Source organism: Anarhichas minor, unplaced genomic scaffold (genome assembly GCF_050575085.1).
Source record: "Anarhichas minor isolate MPS153535 unplaced genomic scaffold, ASM5057508v1 ptg000026l, whole genome shotgun sequence".
Lineage (NCBI taxonomy): Eukaryota > Metazoa > Chordata > Actinopteri > Perciformes > Anarhichadidae > Anarhichas > Anarhichas minor.
In genome coordinates, this window is record NW_027466472.1 from 3,098,934 (window position 1) to 3,115,221 (window position 16,288).

The 16,288-nt window shown below is 43.1% G+C and overlaps 1 protein-coding gene across 1 annotated transcript; it reads right to left on the reverse strand.

Moving 5' to 3' along the window:
- Positions 1 to 1,185: 1,185 nt before the first annotated feature.
- On the reverse strand, positions 1,186 to 12,473 carry slc6a4a (solute carrier family 6 member 4a). The gene is made up of 13 exons (XM_076100333.1): positions 11,803 to 12,473; positions 9,468 to 9,602; positions 8,707 to 8,929; positions 6,758 to 6,896; positions 6,414 to 6,548; positions 6,190 to 6,293; positions 5,850 to 5,977; positions 5,556 to 5,668; positions 4,651 to 4,782; positions 4,189 to 4,288; positions 3,891 to 3,991; positions 3,600 to 3,767; positions 1,186 to 1,260 (listed from the first exon to the last, which is right to left on the reverse strand). The coding sequence occupies exons 1-13, from the start codon at positions 12,248 to 12,250 to the stop codon at positions 1,186 to 1,188; spliced, it is 2,001 nt and encodes a 666-aa protein (XP_075956448.1). The 5' UTR covers positions 12,251 to 12,473.
- Positions 12,474 to 16,288: the final 3,815 nt, after the last annotated feature.

Here is a 16,288-nt window from a genome sequence, read left to right on the forward strand (position 1 = left end):
TAATGCTGATTTTCAGACTATGACATTGATAATGCTATTAGCTCTGATCCATATTTGGTTTCCATTACTGACAGTTATGCAGAATGACAACAGAGTGCAGAATGTCACTGTGATTAAACGAGGACCATCAGCACGATGTCATGTGATGTCACATGTGATGTTTGTCACACTCGAGTGTGGGAGGTCAAAATGACACGTTAGAAAATAAACACATTTTATATTGCAGTTATAGGATGAATACACTTGGTTATGTCTGTGATCTATTTTTTTTTCAACTGGAAATTATAACAGTCTTTTTTTCAGACACACAAACACGCACGCAGTCACGCGCGCACACACACACACACACACACACACACACACACACACACACACACACACACACACACACACACACACACACACACACACACACACACACACACACACACACACACACACACACACACACACACACACACACACACACACACACACACACACAGCTTCACAGTGTAGGGAACTCATTGCAAATACGTCGCCTGTCCAAGATGCCACCAAATAAGCACAGGCTGACAGTCAACACAACATAAGGACAGTCAAAATATGGGAACATCTTTAGAAATATGAACAGAAGAGATATCATATATTTGGCTTCAGTAACAGATACCTGAATAGTGCTACATGTTAGAATGCATAACTTAACAGCAGAATATGAAAACGCAACCATAAAGACAGAGAGAGGATATAAATGTAACTATCTGGCCTTCTTTGACTGATCTCTGCAGTTCATTTGTCTACATGAACACAGACTGTATCATACTCTATTATTGTAGAAAACATTCGTTTCAACTGTATAACCTGAAGAAAGGTTGGTCACAAGATGACTTAGGCGACAAATAGAGAGAGGATGTTGATCTGACGATACTGAAGCTTAAGCTTTGTGTTTTTAAACACCGGAGAACTGAACCAGCATAAAGGAAGAAAACTAAACAAAGCTCAGTGAACTACTGCAGCCTGGCTCCGCATAACTCCACCACTAGTTCTAGATCTTGGTGTGAGACGGCTAAAAAACAAGTGTAGTGATGTATGAAAAAGAGGCAAAGATGGTGAAAGGTAGCCCCTTGTGTCCTGTAGTTTTGCAGTTTGTCCAGAAGAGGGCGCTCTATGTGGCTAGAGTGACACCTTCTTTTGGTCGAGGTTTGGTCAGACTGCGTTTGTGACAATGAAGTCTGTGTATTGGTTACCGCTGGGCTCTGGAGTGATGCTCTTTAACAGACGCTGCGGATGAAGAGAAAGAGAAGTGAGAAAATTACAAGTGAAACAAACACTTTGACTAGAAACTGACAAGGAATCAGCCACAAAGTAGGTTCTTGTGTTATTGTGCCACTAATGTGATTGCAGCAGGTTTTGATGGACTCAGTCTTGGTCAGGTGTATTAGATACAGGAGCCATAATCATTTTGAAGATCTCTGAAATAAAATAGAATATCCAAGGATTGATGTAGACATGAGTATTTAACATGTACCAAATTTGTACAGTATGCATTGTTCTCTCTGCCTGCCTGTAAGCCTGAGGAGATTATGTTTTTGGTCGTGTGTGTGCGTGCTTACGTGTGCGTGTCTGTCTGTCCACGGCTAATCTCGCAAACAATTGGACCCATCAGCCTAATATTGTTTTAGTGCTCATTCTGACTATGTTCAAGGACCTTGTGGTTACATTTTATTCACCATTTCATACCGTGACTGACTACTGACTCCTCACTACTCTTAACCAGCAATTTATCAACTGCTTCACTTTGGAATCTTGTGTCCAGTAGGGATTCACAATAATTATTCTCTTGATTTTGTCATCTCGGTTCAGCTTGTCATTTGATAGAAGATAGAAGACATCATCGTTCCCGAGCGCCGACTACAAAGGAGTGCGTCTTCCCGTAAGCGGGACGGCAGCTAGTTAGCCTGTGGTCTGTTTGGCTAAGCCGGTGCAGCTACAACTAAATAGTCCATTCAGCGTTTAGGTTTAAAAGATGTAAAAAAAAAAAAAACAAAAAAAAAAAAAGAAACAATCGAAAATATCTGTTGCAATTTCCCAGAGCTTAATTTGACATTCTTAATTGTCTTGTTTTGTCCAACCCAACCCAAAGATATTCAGTCACATGACTAGTCAGACAGCTTGTAGTCAATCTGAACCTGGCATCAGGAAAAGTTATGATTCTAACAATTATCCGCAGATTGTTCTTAGCAATTGTTTGGAGATTATTTGTGTGTTATTTTGGTTCTGATCTCAAACACACCTGACTTGATCAAAACCATTTCAGAATAGTATGTACATCTAAAGTGAGTTCACTGGAAAGTCAACAGATGTTCCAGATGACAAACACAACCCCAGTTTTGCTACAGAGAGACACTCGGACATTTTGACCTCGCTTGGCCTCACGAGTTACACTGACGCAGTCTTCTTTCACACTCGCATGCACACAAAAACACGACTCCTGTGTGTGTTGACAGTGTGTATCAGTGTCATTGTGTGGCCCTGGCAGCAGTGTCAACACTGGACCACAGCCAAAGATGTCCGTCTACCAGCCTCTTTGATATCAACTCTAACAAAGCACATGACAAGATAACAATGAATAAATATTGTGAAGACATTTTGTATTAGTAGGCATTATATAAGTTACAAGCTCAGAGTATACTACAAAGAGCAAATACACACCTGGAAATGTTAGGTCGGGCTGCTTGCTCAAACAGCAACACCATAATATACAGATGTCTAAAATCTGTCTCGAGACGTTTTGAAGACTACTTTAATGAATGTTGCTGATTTGGCTACGCCTCGTTTGTCATGCAGGGTGCTCTGATTCTAAAGGGCTGTTGATGACACAAGCCTGCTCTGCTCTAATTCAGCCTCTACGGGGCCTGGAAGTTGTCATGGCTTTTTTTTCCTGGCTTTGGCTCGGCTTTAATCTTTGGCCTGTGCCTCCTCCTTTTGTGCTCCTTTGATACTGATCTCCAGTCATGTATTCCCTGCAGAGGGTCGACTCTGACGGGGCATGAAAAGGAAAGCAACAGAGGCAATCCCTGTTGTTGGAGAGGTGTCAGTAAGTGAACAAAGGTCAGGCAGGGACATGGGTTGAAGGAGGACGACACGTGGGGAGGATGGGAGAAACTATATAGAAGACGCACACTTGACATCTAGTCCTTCTGGTCTACTTGTCACTAAAAGCGCTTCACACTATATGCCAACATTAAGCCCATTTACAAACATTTATAAAATGATGGGAAAGGCTGCCATTCAAGGGGCCACCTGCTCGTCAAGATCAAAACATATGCTTACACACACACACACACACACACACACACACACACACACACACACACACACACACACACACACACACACACACACACACACACACACACACACACACACACACACACACACACACACACACACACACACACACACACACACACACACACACACACACACACACACACACACACTTCGGGAGTAAGGAGACTTTTGACGGACTGGAGGAGCAAACTGTCAATCTACCGATTAGTTGGCAAAAGGCTCTACCACCTGAGCGCATGTAAAGGAAAAGAAAGGAAATGCTGCACCTGTTTGAATGTTCCCTTGGCACGGAGCAAGTAGTAGACCATATAAACAGGCACACAGATGAATGAAGACACCCCGATGCAGTAGCCCAGGACAGTGGTCCATGGCGGGAAGTGGTAGTTGAACAACCTGACCTCTGGAGGGAAGGCCAGAAAACTGATGATGATGAACTGCACACAGGAACGAGAAGAAAAGCAGAGGTCAGCTAGAACGAGGATCAAACATCAGGATACATTAGAAATGCAGCAGTCATCGACTTATTAGCTTTCAATGTGTAAATACACGGGCCTCACCAGCAGAAAGCAGGGGCAGATGGCCACCCAGCAGATCCTCCAGAAGAACCCCGGGGAGAAACCAATCATGAGCTTGATGTCATTACAGAAACGGTTGGTACCTGGAACACACACACACACACACACACAAAATCACTACACAGTCCCAAATATCAGAGTGCCACAAGTTCCCAATCTGTGCTCAAAAACACACTGTAATACAGTATGGCGTCACCCCTTTCCTACCAACTTTTGCAGTCATCCTCAATAAGGTCTCAAGTCATCATTGCCATCACAATCAACATCACTCAAAACTTGCCGTAGAACCAGGAGACGGCGATGACTTCGAGCAGGACCACGGTGATGACTGCGGGGCCTGTAGCGTACTCCTCAAACAGCTTCACCACAAACGCTCCTCCCTGACACAGCAGACGAGACGAGAGAGGAACGGCAAGTTACTCGGATGCAGTTACTCAGTCTAAGACAATCAGGGAACTTTGTTTAGAGTTGATTATCAGATTACTGCTCGAATCGGAGTTAGGCTAATTGTTAACTGCGGTCCATCACATTACTTAAAATACAGCAGAAACATTTAAGATGAAGTGTTGAAGTAATGTTTCTTATTAGGAGCAGATATCACAATATTTAGTCAGGTGAGATAATTTATAGATGCATGTGTGGTATTAGAGAGATTTTTTAAATCTAAATTGATTATATTTGATGTTTTCATGATAGGAGCCATTTTGATATTAACCAGTGTTTAATGTTGTTATTAACTTACATATGTGAGCGTGGAGAGAGCCCCGAGGAAGCAGACGCACACCAGGCCCAAGACAAACCACTCTCGTCTCTTAGGCAGGGCATGAGGGAACTCATCGAGCATCGCTGTGATCACCCCCTCCAGCCCTGCAAACTGGAGAGAGGAGACCACCAAGAAGAGGAACTCATCAGAGGGAGCAGAATGAACAAAGAGAAGGCAGACGATGAAGAAAACCTATCTAGGAGACAGTCTACTGTACATGCACCCTCGGCTGCAAGCTTTGAGAATCTCAATGTTACGTGTTGCTAATCAGCTGTTTGATCTCATCGATCCAACGGTAGTAGGACACTCTTTTGACAATCCACAGTGCACTGATGGAAAACATCCACAGATGCCTCCTGTATCCTCTCCTTGGCACAATGACAAAAAAACGAAGGGACAAAAAGTTAAAGCCGATCCAACACGAGTCCAAACACAGCGACACGTTTTGTAGTAATATCCTCAGTCATAAAGCAGAGGAGCATAGCAACCCCGATGCTGATTTCACGCTGATTATCAGGACGCGATAACAGCCCTGCGGCTCTCTCCAGCTGGCTGCCTCAGAGCCGATAAACACGGGCTTATGGAGACAAGATCGCCACACAACAGTGATATGAAAGTCCCATCACAATGTCTTCGCCGACTGTTATCCAAAATGGAACAGCGAGGACAAACAATACCCGGTACCTCTATGGAGCAACGAGTGCAACAAGTCTAATAGAAGAAGACATTTGACTTCACGACAAGGCAAATATGAAACCTCCGTTTCTGGGTTGGAGAGAGCACACAAGAGCCCTGGGCAACAAAAAGAGTCCGCTAGATAACAGCAAGGAGAGAGGAACATGTGCAAAGAACATTTAGCTGAAATGAGCAATCAACAAACTAACCGTGCTGTCCAGACCCAACATAATGATCATGAGGAAGAAGATGATGGAAAAGAAAGTAGCAGCAGGCATATTTGCTATGGCTTCTGCGTAGATGATGAACAGCAGACTGGGACCTGGGGAGGAGAAAGAGAGGCAGTTTAAAATAGCTCCTCTGAAGTCATCCTCACAGATGTATTTTTGTAGCTGCGTGTCCTATGTAAAATTCAGATCAATTCAATCTAGGATGTTTTTTTTCCCAACAATGCGAGTCAAGATTTATGTATTTGGGACTGTGTTGGTGTGTTGTTTTTCTACCAGCATCCTTGGCCACAGCATCCACATCCTGATGCCTCATCTCAGCCATGTAGCCCAGCACGGTGAAGATGACGAAGCCCGACAGAAAGCTGGTCAGGCAGTTCACAGAGCTGGTGACCAAAGCATCTCTGAGGTGGAGAAAGGAGAGGTTGAGGTGGCAGGAAGATAACAGAGTTAGGGAGAACTGCAGAGTATTTAGACTTAATTATTAAAACTAGACTACTGGAACAATAGGACAATAGGCTGGTTATTATTAGTTTTGGGATGGTGGAAAAGCAGAGGTAGGTTTCATTGTAGTGTGAAAAATACACCGGCACGTGTGTTCAAGAAAAGTTCTCACTTGTAGCAGTTGTTGTGAAACGGGTTGTAGCTGGCAAAGGCAAGTAGCACGCCAAACCCCGGACCCAGCGAGAAGAAGATCTGAGCTGCTGCATCAATCCACACCTGAGAGAGTGTGGTCAGGTTCACAGTGTATGTTAAGATCAGAAGCTTGTACAAAGATAATAGCAACACGGACATTTCAAAATGAGACACAGCCTTGCTAGATTGCGCCAACTGACTTACTGTAGTGCTAAGCAGCTTCTGCCAGTCAGGTTTGAGATAGAAGACGACGCCCCTCCAGGCCCCTGGCAGAGTGGCCCCACGGACGAGCAACACCAGGAGGACCAGGTAGGGAAAGGTAGCAGTCACCCAAACTACCTAATGCAGAAAAGATGAAGTAACAATTCACGTTTCTGTTAAGTCTAGTCAGTCACAGCGGCTGATATCCGGTGATCCATGATGGTGATTAATGATACTGAGGGCGAACAGCCATGTTTTTCTCGGCCTCTTTTGGCCGTCAATCCATCCATCCATCCATCCACTCTAACTGACACCCCCATTAGCCATGCAGGCGCCCCTTTGGTTACCTTTCCAGACGTCTTGACTCCTTTCCAGATGCTGAAGTAGACGATGATGAAGATGAAGAACAGGCAGAGGGCCAGCTGCCAGCTGACAGAGCCCAGCTGGTGCAGACCTGGGGAGAGGTGGACTTGCAACACCTGGCGACTGGAGGGGGGAAACGAGGCGGGGGGTTAGGATTGAGATATGAGGTCGAAGAGGGGGCAAAGAGGGAGACAAGGCAATTGCATATAGTGAGATGACAGAGTGATGAAAATCAAGGAAAAGTGGAAGAAAGTAGGGAAAGGAAGAAGGTACAAGGGCAGGAGAAGAATGTGAATAATAATAAGATGGGGTGAGTAGAAGGGATGTTTGGAAGATTTGGAAAGGAGACAAAAAGGATAGAACACGGATGGAGGGAGATGTGATACAGAAAGGAACAGCAAGAAATAAAGAAAAAACATCAGAGGGTAAGAAAAGGTACAAGGAAGAGGAGATGAATAAAAGGTATGGGGAGGGAAGAGGAAGGGAAAAATATAAGGGTATGAACTCTCTGAGCACGCACAATATGAGAACAATGGACCCCCGGCAAGTATAATGTACACACATACATGATACATACTGATTAAATGAGCAGTAATGAGAGAGTTCACCGCGATAGGGAGAATAAATAAAGACGATGCGAGAGAGCCTTGAATGACTTCATAGAAGTTTACACGAGCCAAAGTGAGAAAAACATTACCGGGCACAAAAGAAGGAGGGTGAAATGAATGAGTGAGGTTAACATCTGGTCACAGGTTAAGCACACAGAGCTCAGACGATAAAACGGAGACGTGATTTATGTTGAAAACAGGAAATTCTGGCGCCAGACTGAGTTGCGGAATTTGTTCTTTAAAACCTGTATTAGGAAAAGCCAACTACGGATAAACCCTGAATCTGTCTCAGCGGACAGACAAAGACACGGTCGAGTGAGCGGCTGATAAGACCGAGCCAGTAGAGTGTCAAAGCAGTCAGGAGTAATAAAGACACAGCTCAGGTTTTATGTTGCAGTGAAAAAACTAAGAAAACACCCAACTTGACAGAGTTCGGTGTTTTTGAGTTAATTATTGGGAAAGCAGCGTGACAAAGATTGGAAGACATGGAATAATATAAATAATCATTTTTAAAAGGTCATGTCTAAAGGGATAGTTGATCTTTTGGCATGCTTATTTACAGTGAACAGAGAGCATTCTGGTTTGTTGTAATATCTATTTGCACAAACTGTTTGCTAGTCAACAGAAGACAAAATGGAATCACAGTTGGCAATTTTGTCTGTTCAGGCAAAGTTAATACTAAAGATTTTGGGATTTGTTCTGAAGGCTTTCCCATCATCCAAACATCATCTCAGCTGAAGAATATTTAAAACACCGTATCTGTTTTATCTCGTTGACGTCATTTGAGATCACGCAGCTTCTTCTCAGAGTCGAGGCCCCGTCTGTGGCTCACTAAGCGGAGCGCCAATCTGCTATTTATAGAGCTCTATCCCCATAAATCGAATCGACAGAGTCAGCGCCAAAGTCTATCAAATAAAGTCCATCAAATAAAGCTTCTGCCTTCTCGCTATCTTATGTCTGTTGTCTTTTCTGATTCAGCTAAATTCTACCTTTCCACAGGATTACATTTTATGTGGACCTTTATTTAACCGTCACAATAAGTACGACGTGTGAGGATATGTCATATTTTGTAACTTGTATCACTCCGGTATTTCTAACCATCTCAGATGAGATCAGTGATTCTAATCGCTTCTTGCTGCTATGTCTTCACAACCACACATCCAAGAGAATTATGGAAAAAGGGGGGATGGTGGTAAATCTAAAACACCAGAACCAACCCTGTAATCGCTCTCTGGAAGTCATCCTCCCTCCTTCACTTGACGTCTCCCTCATGTGAAGCTCGCCCCCCCCCTTTACGCCTCTACATCCGACTTACATGCACTTACATATAGAACTCCTCGGCGGGAGAGGTGGAGGAGTTGGACCACGACACGTTGTGGTCGGTGGACATGTATCGGTTACAGTTGACCGTGTTCCAGCTGTTGGTGCAGGTGGTCCAGGGCAGAGTGGGCCGAAAGGACGATAGCAGATAGTACAAGGCCCAGGCCATGATGGTGTTGTAGTAGAAGGCTATGTAGAGGGCTATGATGCAGATGGCAAAGCCGATCCCTGGATGAGTGGAACAAACTATTGTTAGCACAAAAACAAAAACAGTAAAGAAAACGTGAACATTCTTGATCATAAACCTGCCAAGTGCGTTTTATTGAGGAACAAAAATGGCACCAGTCAGTCACTACCTGAAGACACATCAGTGGTGTTTTCAAGCTAATTCAAGTTGCTACGGGGTAAGTGGGTGACATTTCCGAACAACAACCACCAACATACTATCACATTTCTGAGCATCTGGCATTTGGCATGGAAATGTGACAATTTCCATAACAGAGAGTCGGTATATCTCATTAGATGTACAAAAGGCTCGGGATGCTCTTCAAGGGAACTGTACTGAGGGGGAGCACGAGGTTAACTGAGCCGTCTCTCAGGCTCTGACGGCTTGACACTGTCCTTTATCAGCGCTTTGTTCCGCTACTGCCAATTTCCCCGTTAGTGGGCCCTGGTCTCTCATGGCCTCTACTTGCCTTTTAATCCAAGCTATTGCTGTTAACTCATTTCTCCATCAGCTCTGCTTTCTCTCCACTCCTCCAGTTACCTTTGAAGATGGGGCAGATGTGTTTCCAGATGGAGATGCAGCCGCTGCGGTGGAACTGGCCGAGAGCCAGCTCCATGTAGAATAGAGGGACGCCTCCGAACACGGCCATCAACAGGTAGGGCAGCAAAAAGGCACCTGGGCAGAGGCACGAGGACGGAAGATGTATACGGGGGTGAGAGAGGGAGAGCAAGGGTTACAAATGTGAGGATTTATGTGGAGCAGATGAAAACAGTGGGGAAAGTGAGAGGAGAATAAGTTATGGACCAACAATAAAAAGTCAAATTACACTCCTGAGAAATGCTACTCGCTCACACTCCATCTGTGGTCCTCTCAATAACTCCCGATCGACAAGAACACTAAAAAGCACTCTGTAAAACGCATTAAATGCTGTAAGTACCCCATCATTTACATAACCCTAGTCCATTCAAAAACAGCGTATGCTCGCCCGGTTCCACTAAATATGTGGAAACACGCAGTACAAGTGTCATTTTGTTCAACTTCTGCGTTGACAAAGTAGAGCTACTGCGATGTTGGCTGCTAAGAAAGGAAAGTATAAAGTGAAGGAGGGAGAATCAGAAGGCCAAACACTGAGAAGCAGCCGGATGGCAGCCAGATCTTTGAACTCTCCAACCCATCATGCAGTTAGATAATCTCTCTCCGTGTTCCTTTCTTTCTCTCTATCTGATTATCAACTAGTTTTATGTGCATGTGTGCACGTGAGTGGGTCGCCGTGTGTCTTTGTGACATGAAAGGAAAGATAAGGGTTGATTGAGCAGCTGCCTGGGAGACTGAAGGTGTTCTCATAAAAACCACAATTAATACGGTTGCCTCTATCAAGTGTCTCCCAGTCCCCATCTCTACCTCGCTCCGTGAGGCACACACAGGACACAGGAAATTGCAAATATTTTATTATTGCGAATTCAATAAAAGTGGAAAGGGAGGCCCCGTTTGCCGCTTGGTGAAGGCTGTAGTAACAGAGCACAGGCAGACCTCGCAGAATTATCCGTCACTAGAAACTGTGTGTGTGTGTGTGTGTGTGTATATATATATATATATATATCAACCTGATTAATTGCATTAAAAAAAACAATTTGAATCACATTTAAATTTGTATTAACTTGAATAATTTCATAATAGCATAATTTAAAATTGAATGCATTAGTTTAGAGCCCTCAACTTAAAACTGAATGTTGAATCAAGTTGCTGAAACTATATTTGATATTCACTGAAAGTTTATTATTACTTCCACATTTAGTTCTCACATTTCAAATTTAGTTCCTGCAATTCAATTTCAGTTTAATGAGAGACACATCCGGTCGTTGAGGAAGATTCACAGAACTCTGGCCTGTGAATGTTTTGATTGATTATTGGATTAAATCCAAAGTGGCAGAAATGAGAAAATTACTTGTATTTTATATATTTTCCTCCCCACCACCAGGAGACTACTGCACCGGGAGCATGGCGGGTGGTCGCTTTGGGAGGCGGACCTTCAGTTAGCGGCTGTAGCAAACCCCATCGCCTCACAGCGGACAATAAAATAAGTCAAGGCTGATTTTATTTTGGTTTCACACGGGACACGAACAGCGGTCTCATGGGTAAAAGTGCTTGTTTGACCCACCCATCCATAAACCTACCCTCCTCCCTACATCTGATGAAAACTAATTACTGTTGAACCTGGGAATTTGTGACTTCCTTTGTACTGGCAATTCAATTTTGACATATTATGTGCCATCACTACGTAATGCATCAAGAAGTCATGGTATTACACGTGTTTGTGTAAGATCAGTGACATTTATTTGTGCTGATAAAGAAAACAGACTTTTCGAAAATACTTGCTAACCTTTTTGTAAGTTAGACTCCAAGAATTGCGCTGAATTAAGTGCTATTCCTAAACAAGTATGTTAACTGCAGCGTTCTATATTCAGCAGGTCTATACCTCCATCTTTATATGATGGAAAAAGTGAGAGGGCTGAAAACTGACTTACTTCAGCCACTATATATATATATATATATATATATATATATATATATATATATATATATATATATATATATATATATATATATATATATATATATATATATATATATATATATATATATATATATATATATATATATATATATATATATATATATATATATATATATATATATATATATATATATATAGTGAATTATTCCTATGATTATTGTAAATGTACATTTCAAACAATGAAAAAACCTCTTCTCTTCTTTCTAATTAAAATTCTCACATGGGATGTCCTGTACACTGCTCTCTACCCCACTCCTCATCTTCCTCTTCCCCTTTTCAAACACCGTTTGGTCCCCTCACCTCCTCCATTTTGGTAGCAGATGTAAGGGAAGCGCCAGACGTTTCCCAGATCCACAGAGTAGCCGATCACAGAGAGCAAGAAGTCCATCTTCTTGCTCCAGGTCTCTCTGGGCCTCTCCGAGCTGGTGTGTTGGACCACCAGAGTCCTGAGGCCTCCCGGCGGCACAGAGGACCCGGTGCCTCCTCCGGGCTCATGGGCCATTTCTCCAGAGCAAGCTGCGGTCCCCGGTCCCTCCCTGGGGCTTTGAGGGGTGGAGGAGGTGAAGCCATTGGACACCTGCTGTCCAGAGCCAGAAATCAGGCTCTTGGCTTCTCTCTCTGCGAGACCGTCGGCCAGCACCAGTCGACCATTTTCCTGCTGTGTCCCCTCCGCCTCCTCCCTCTCTCCCTCGTTCTCCCCTTTGTCCACCGCCGACATGCTCATCAGCATCATATCTTTTGTCTCCATTGGGTCGTGTTGATGTTGGTGTTGGCGAGGCGGTTAGGGGTGGAGAGAGGCTCTCAGTGACGACGAAGGGAATGTGGAACTGCTGTCTGATATGGCGCCCATGAGGGGAACAGAGGGGTTAGAAGAGGGAATGGAGCAGCGGCGGGGTGGTTACAAATTTGGCAGGAAAATGGAATTGTCCCTCTTGGACAGGTAAAGGAGACGGGGGACAGGAGAGCAGAACAAAAACAATAACGGGGCCAGAATGAGGGGAGGTGCGTGAAAGTGGACTGAAATGTGTCTGTTGAGCAAGAAGGAATAAGAGCAGCGGTTAGGACGGACCGAGGGAACGCGAGAGGAAAGATGTGTTGGAACAGGATGTGGCCGGCTGAAAAGTTGCAAGAATCTTGGATCTTCTCCACAAACTGCTCGTCCTCTGAGGCACTCGGGGATGGAGCAAACTGCAACACAGAGGGGAAATCCACAGATTACCTTTGAGTGAACCCACGATATAAAATGTCTCTCTCTGTACGACACAAGCACCGCAATCATGACGTTATAGAATACAGTTTCAGGTCTCGTCTTCCATTTTTCATCTCCTGTTTAAGGGTAAATTAAAGGCACAATGTTAACGTGGGTAAAACTTACATAATATGAAATATATTTGAACTTCCTAAAAAAGAAAAAAGGTACAAATTGTGCTGGGACAGGATTTATCTCATTTCACGCTCTCAGTTGCATAACCTGTTTGGATATTTATCTGATCAAAGCTGTAGAATACGAGACAGAAAACTAAAGTGGAGAATTGACATGCGGATGAAGAAGTTGTCCATTTTTGATTGTTACTTAAAGCAGTATATAAAATATTAAAGCCAAAGATCCTCAGTAAAATATGGGTAGTATGACAGTTATTTGTTCAACAGGATTGTGTGTGTGTGTGTGTGTGTGTGTGTGTTCAATCAGACTTAAAGATGTTAATTAAACTGTACTTTGTATTTTGAGTGTTTTAAATGACTATTTATATGAATATTTCACATATCTGTAAAGGTTGAAGGACGAACGCAGCACATTTAACTCTTTTAATTATGTATCCAAAGCTAAAATCTATATACTTGACATGCTAAATGTAATTGAACCACAAGACTTCTGTAGAATTGTACTTCTATATTTTTGTCCAGATGAGATATTCTATGTCAATATGTACTTTTTGCCTGTTTTGTGCTTTAAAAACATACCATTCACACTCAGTACAAATGGTTGTACAGCTGCATTGTAAAACACTTTAATTAGTTTTAAACTTGGCAAAGAGGAAGGCTGTAATGTTTGGATAAAAACACATGTTCAACACTGACAACAAATTACACTTACAGTATAACCATTACATTTTTTGCAGAAAAATTCACATAGAATCCAAAATGCGATCACATGAGAAATGGGTCAAACGGAGAGAGCAGTTTCAGAGTGGATCAGATTGTTTATAGTGTTTGTTTAATTAGTAACTAATGCCAGAATGAAGGTAGACTCAATCTACATGGAACGCCATCATCGTAATGAAGAACGAGTGTCGAGCAGCGTTGCACGACGTTCCCGCTACACTAACATCTGACTACCACGCAGCCGAGAGCCCGTCACCTACCTGAAGGAACAGAAACACTGGCCGACCTTCCATTCAACGTAAACATACTTCTCATACAAAACACACTTTTATTCCTTCATCACTACGATGACTTCATCTCAACTGGAACCTCAAGACGGACAAAAGGCACGGAGCTGTTTAAGATGCTGCAGGAGCTCAAACTTAACGGAGATCTCACCATTTATACGTCAAAGAACGACTCAAAAGAAACTTGAGAATTAAAAAAAGTAAATTCACTTCAACAAAAAAATAATTCTGTCATTGAAAAATTTTATTTTCTCAACTACACTTTACTCTCGGTTATCTGTAGAGCGCACGATGTATCAGCTGCCTCACAATAGAAAGTCAAGAAAAACAAACAAAGGTAAATGGCTTGGTGCTAATACTGAAGCTGACCTGAATGAGCACACACTAAACCCCCGTCTGAAAAGAACCCACATAAAGTAGTAACAGACATGATTCAAATACATAAAAAAAAAAAAAACTTTCATGTTTCATTATTCAAAAACTAATTCTAACGAATGTGAGAAACTTTGAAGTCACTGGATATCAATTATTTTGTTTTAATACATCTTTAAGCGTTCCACTAAGACGATTTTAATAATAAAAAGGCAGAGTAAGAGGATAAAGATTCAAGCAAAGATTAAGTGAAAGAGGACGTGGAAGGAAAATACGCATGAAGCATTCTAAAAAAGAAAAGAAAATTAAAAATGTAGCTACGCATCTCTTATCTTAGTGAACTCTACATAAACTTAAGACAAATCATTAGACGCCACGCTGACAGTTGAGGTAAATACACACCAATAGTTTAAAGACATCCCATACATTACCTTAAGAGATGGTGGATGAAGACGAGCAGAAACCTGAGGCGGCTAAACGATAAACAGACAGCAGCAGCAACTTCTACCAAAAACTTAAAGAATCCTGTGGTGTTGCAAAAACTTGGCAGAGAAACAGCGTGCACCAGCACATCAGGACAGTGTTTGCTCATTGAGCTCTGAAACCTCTCTCATTTCTCCCTCTCTCCCTCCCTTGTTGTCCCTCACTCCCCGACTTGCAACCACACACACACACACACACACACACACACACGCTCAGAGACGCACAGACATATGCAGAGCTGGATGCATGCGCTCAGACGGAAGATACTGGAGAAACATTATGCAAGCGCAGACATGCGCGCTTTGGAGCTTGGTTTGATACATACAATACCAACACAAACGGCATTAATTACAATGAAGTGTGGTGAAGCTCTGACACGGCGTGGTCATGGCAGAAGTCTCGTTTAAAGCACACAAACACACTGAGGAGGTTATACCTATGAGTAGTTGTGTGCCAGTGTCAGGGTGCTGCTCTCTACACTCTGTATTACACACACACACACACACACTGTGAAGCCCCGCTGGAGTTCTCACACTCCCCTTTTCCATTCGTCTCCGTTACTCATTAAGCATTCCTCTCATCCTTCAATATTTGCTCCTTTTCCCCCATTGTTTCCCAAGTCATCACACACACACACCTGTTGTGGAGAGATTAGACTTTCGCTGCTTTGACCCCAGTTGCCCATAATTCTAGAGTCCTGGTCCACATCAGCAGAACATACTTTCATTTATTTCAGATATTCCATTTATTTTGTTGAGTAATGTCTAAAAAGGCAAACAACTGAATTCTCTGGACATATTTTAATCCGTTTACAAGCTAACAGCTGAGTGTTTAAAATGTCTTACAAAGCTAGTTTGTCTCCGCTGAGCGCTACACACTTCAAGGCCGTGGTAGTGCTGGGCAGATCCCAGGTCAGACAGCATGCAGACAGGATACTGCTGCACTTTCTGCATTTTTTCCTGCTTCAGTCAAGTTTAGACACAAGTGTTTCTGGTCCAACTGCTACAAATTGAACAGTAAAAACGTTTGTCAAAATATTTCAAGTTTTAAAAAAGGTATGTTATGCAGCATTGTCGTTTGTGAACACACCATCCAAAGTTCTCATCCCCAACTCAATGAGTGAGAGACGTGGTGAGTGAGCTAGATAATGAATGAAGAGAGGGAGCAGCGCAAGTGAAAACAAAGCAGTGAATCACAGAAATAAAACAATACTTTCTAATCGTTTCACGGCGGTTACAATCTAAAGCACGAATAAAACACGCCCACACCGTCACACGACCCAGTGGGAAGGTGCTGCATTGCCCTAATTTTGAATGAATGTAACCGAGGCGCAGGCCTCTCTGCTGTGTGTGTGTGTGTGTGTGTGTGTGGGTGTGGGTGTATTTGTGGCTCACCCTCAGTCAAACGGATACACAGACCCGTAACTATTTATACATCCATGACACAGAGAGAGAGAGATGGAGACAGTGATGTGGCCTGGCCGCTGCCTTTTGATAAAGTCCCGACCTCATCTGCATGCTGGTATTGGCGGGGGGGCTTCA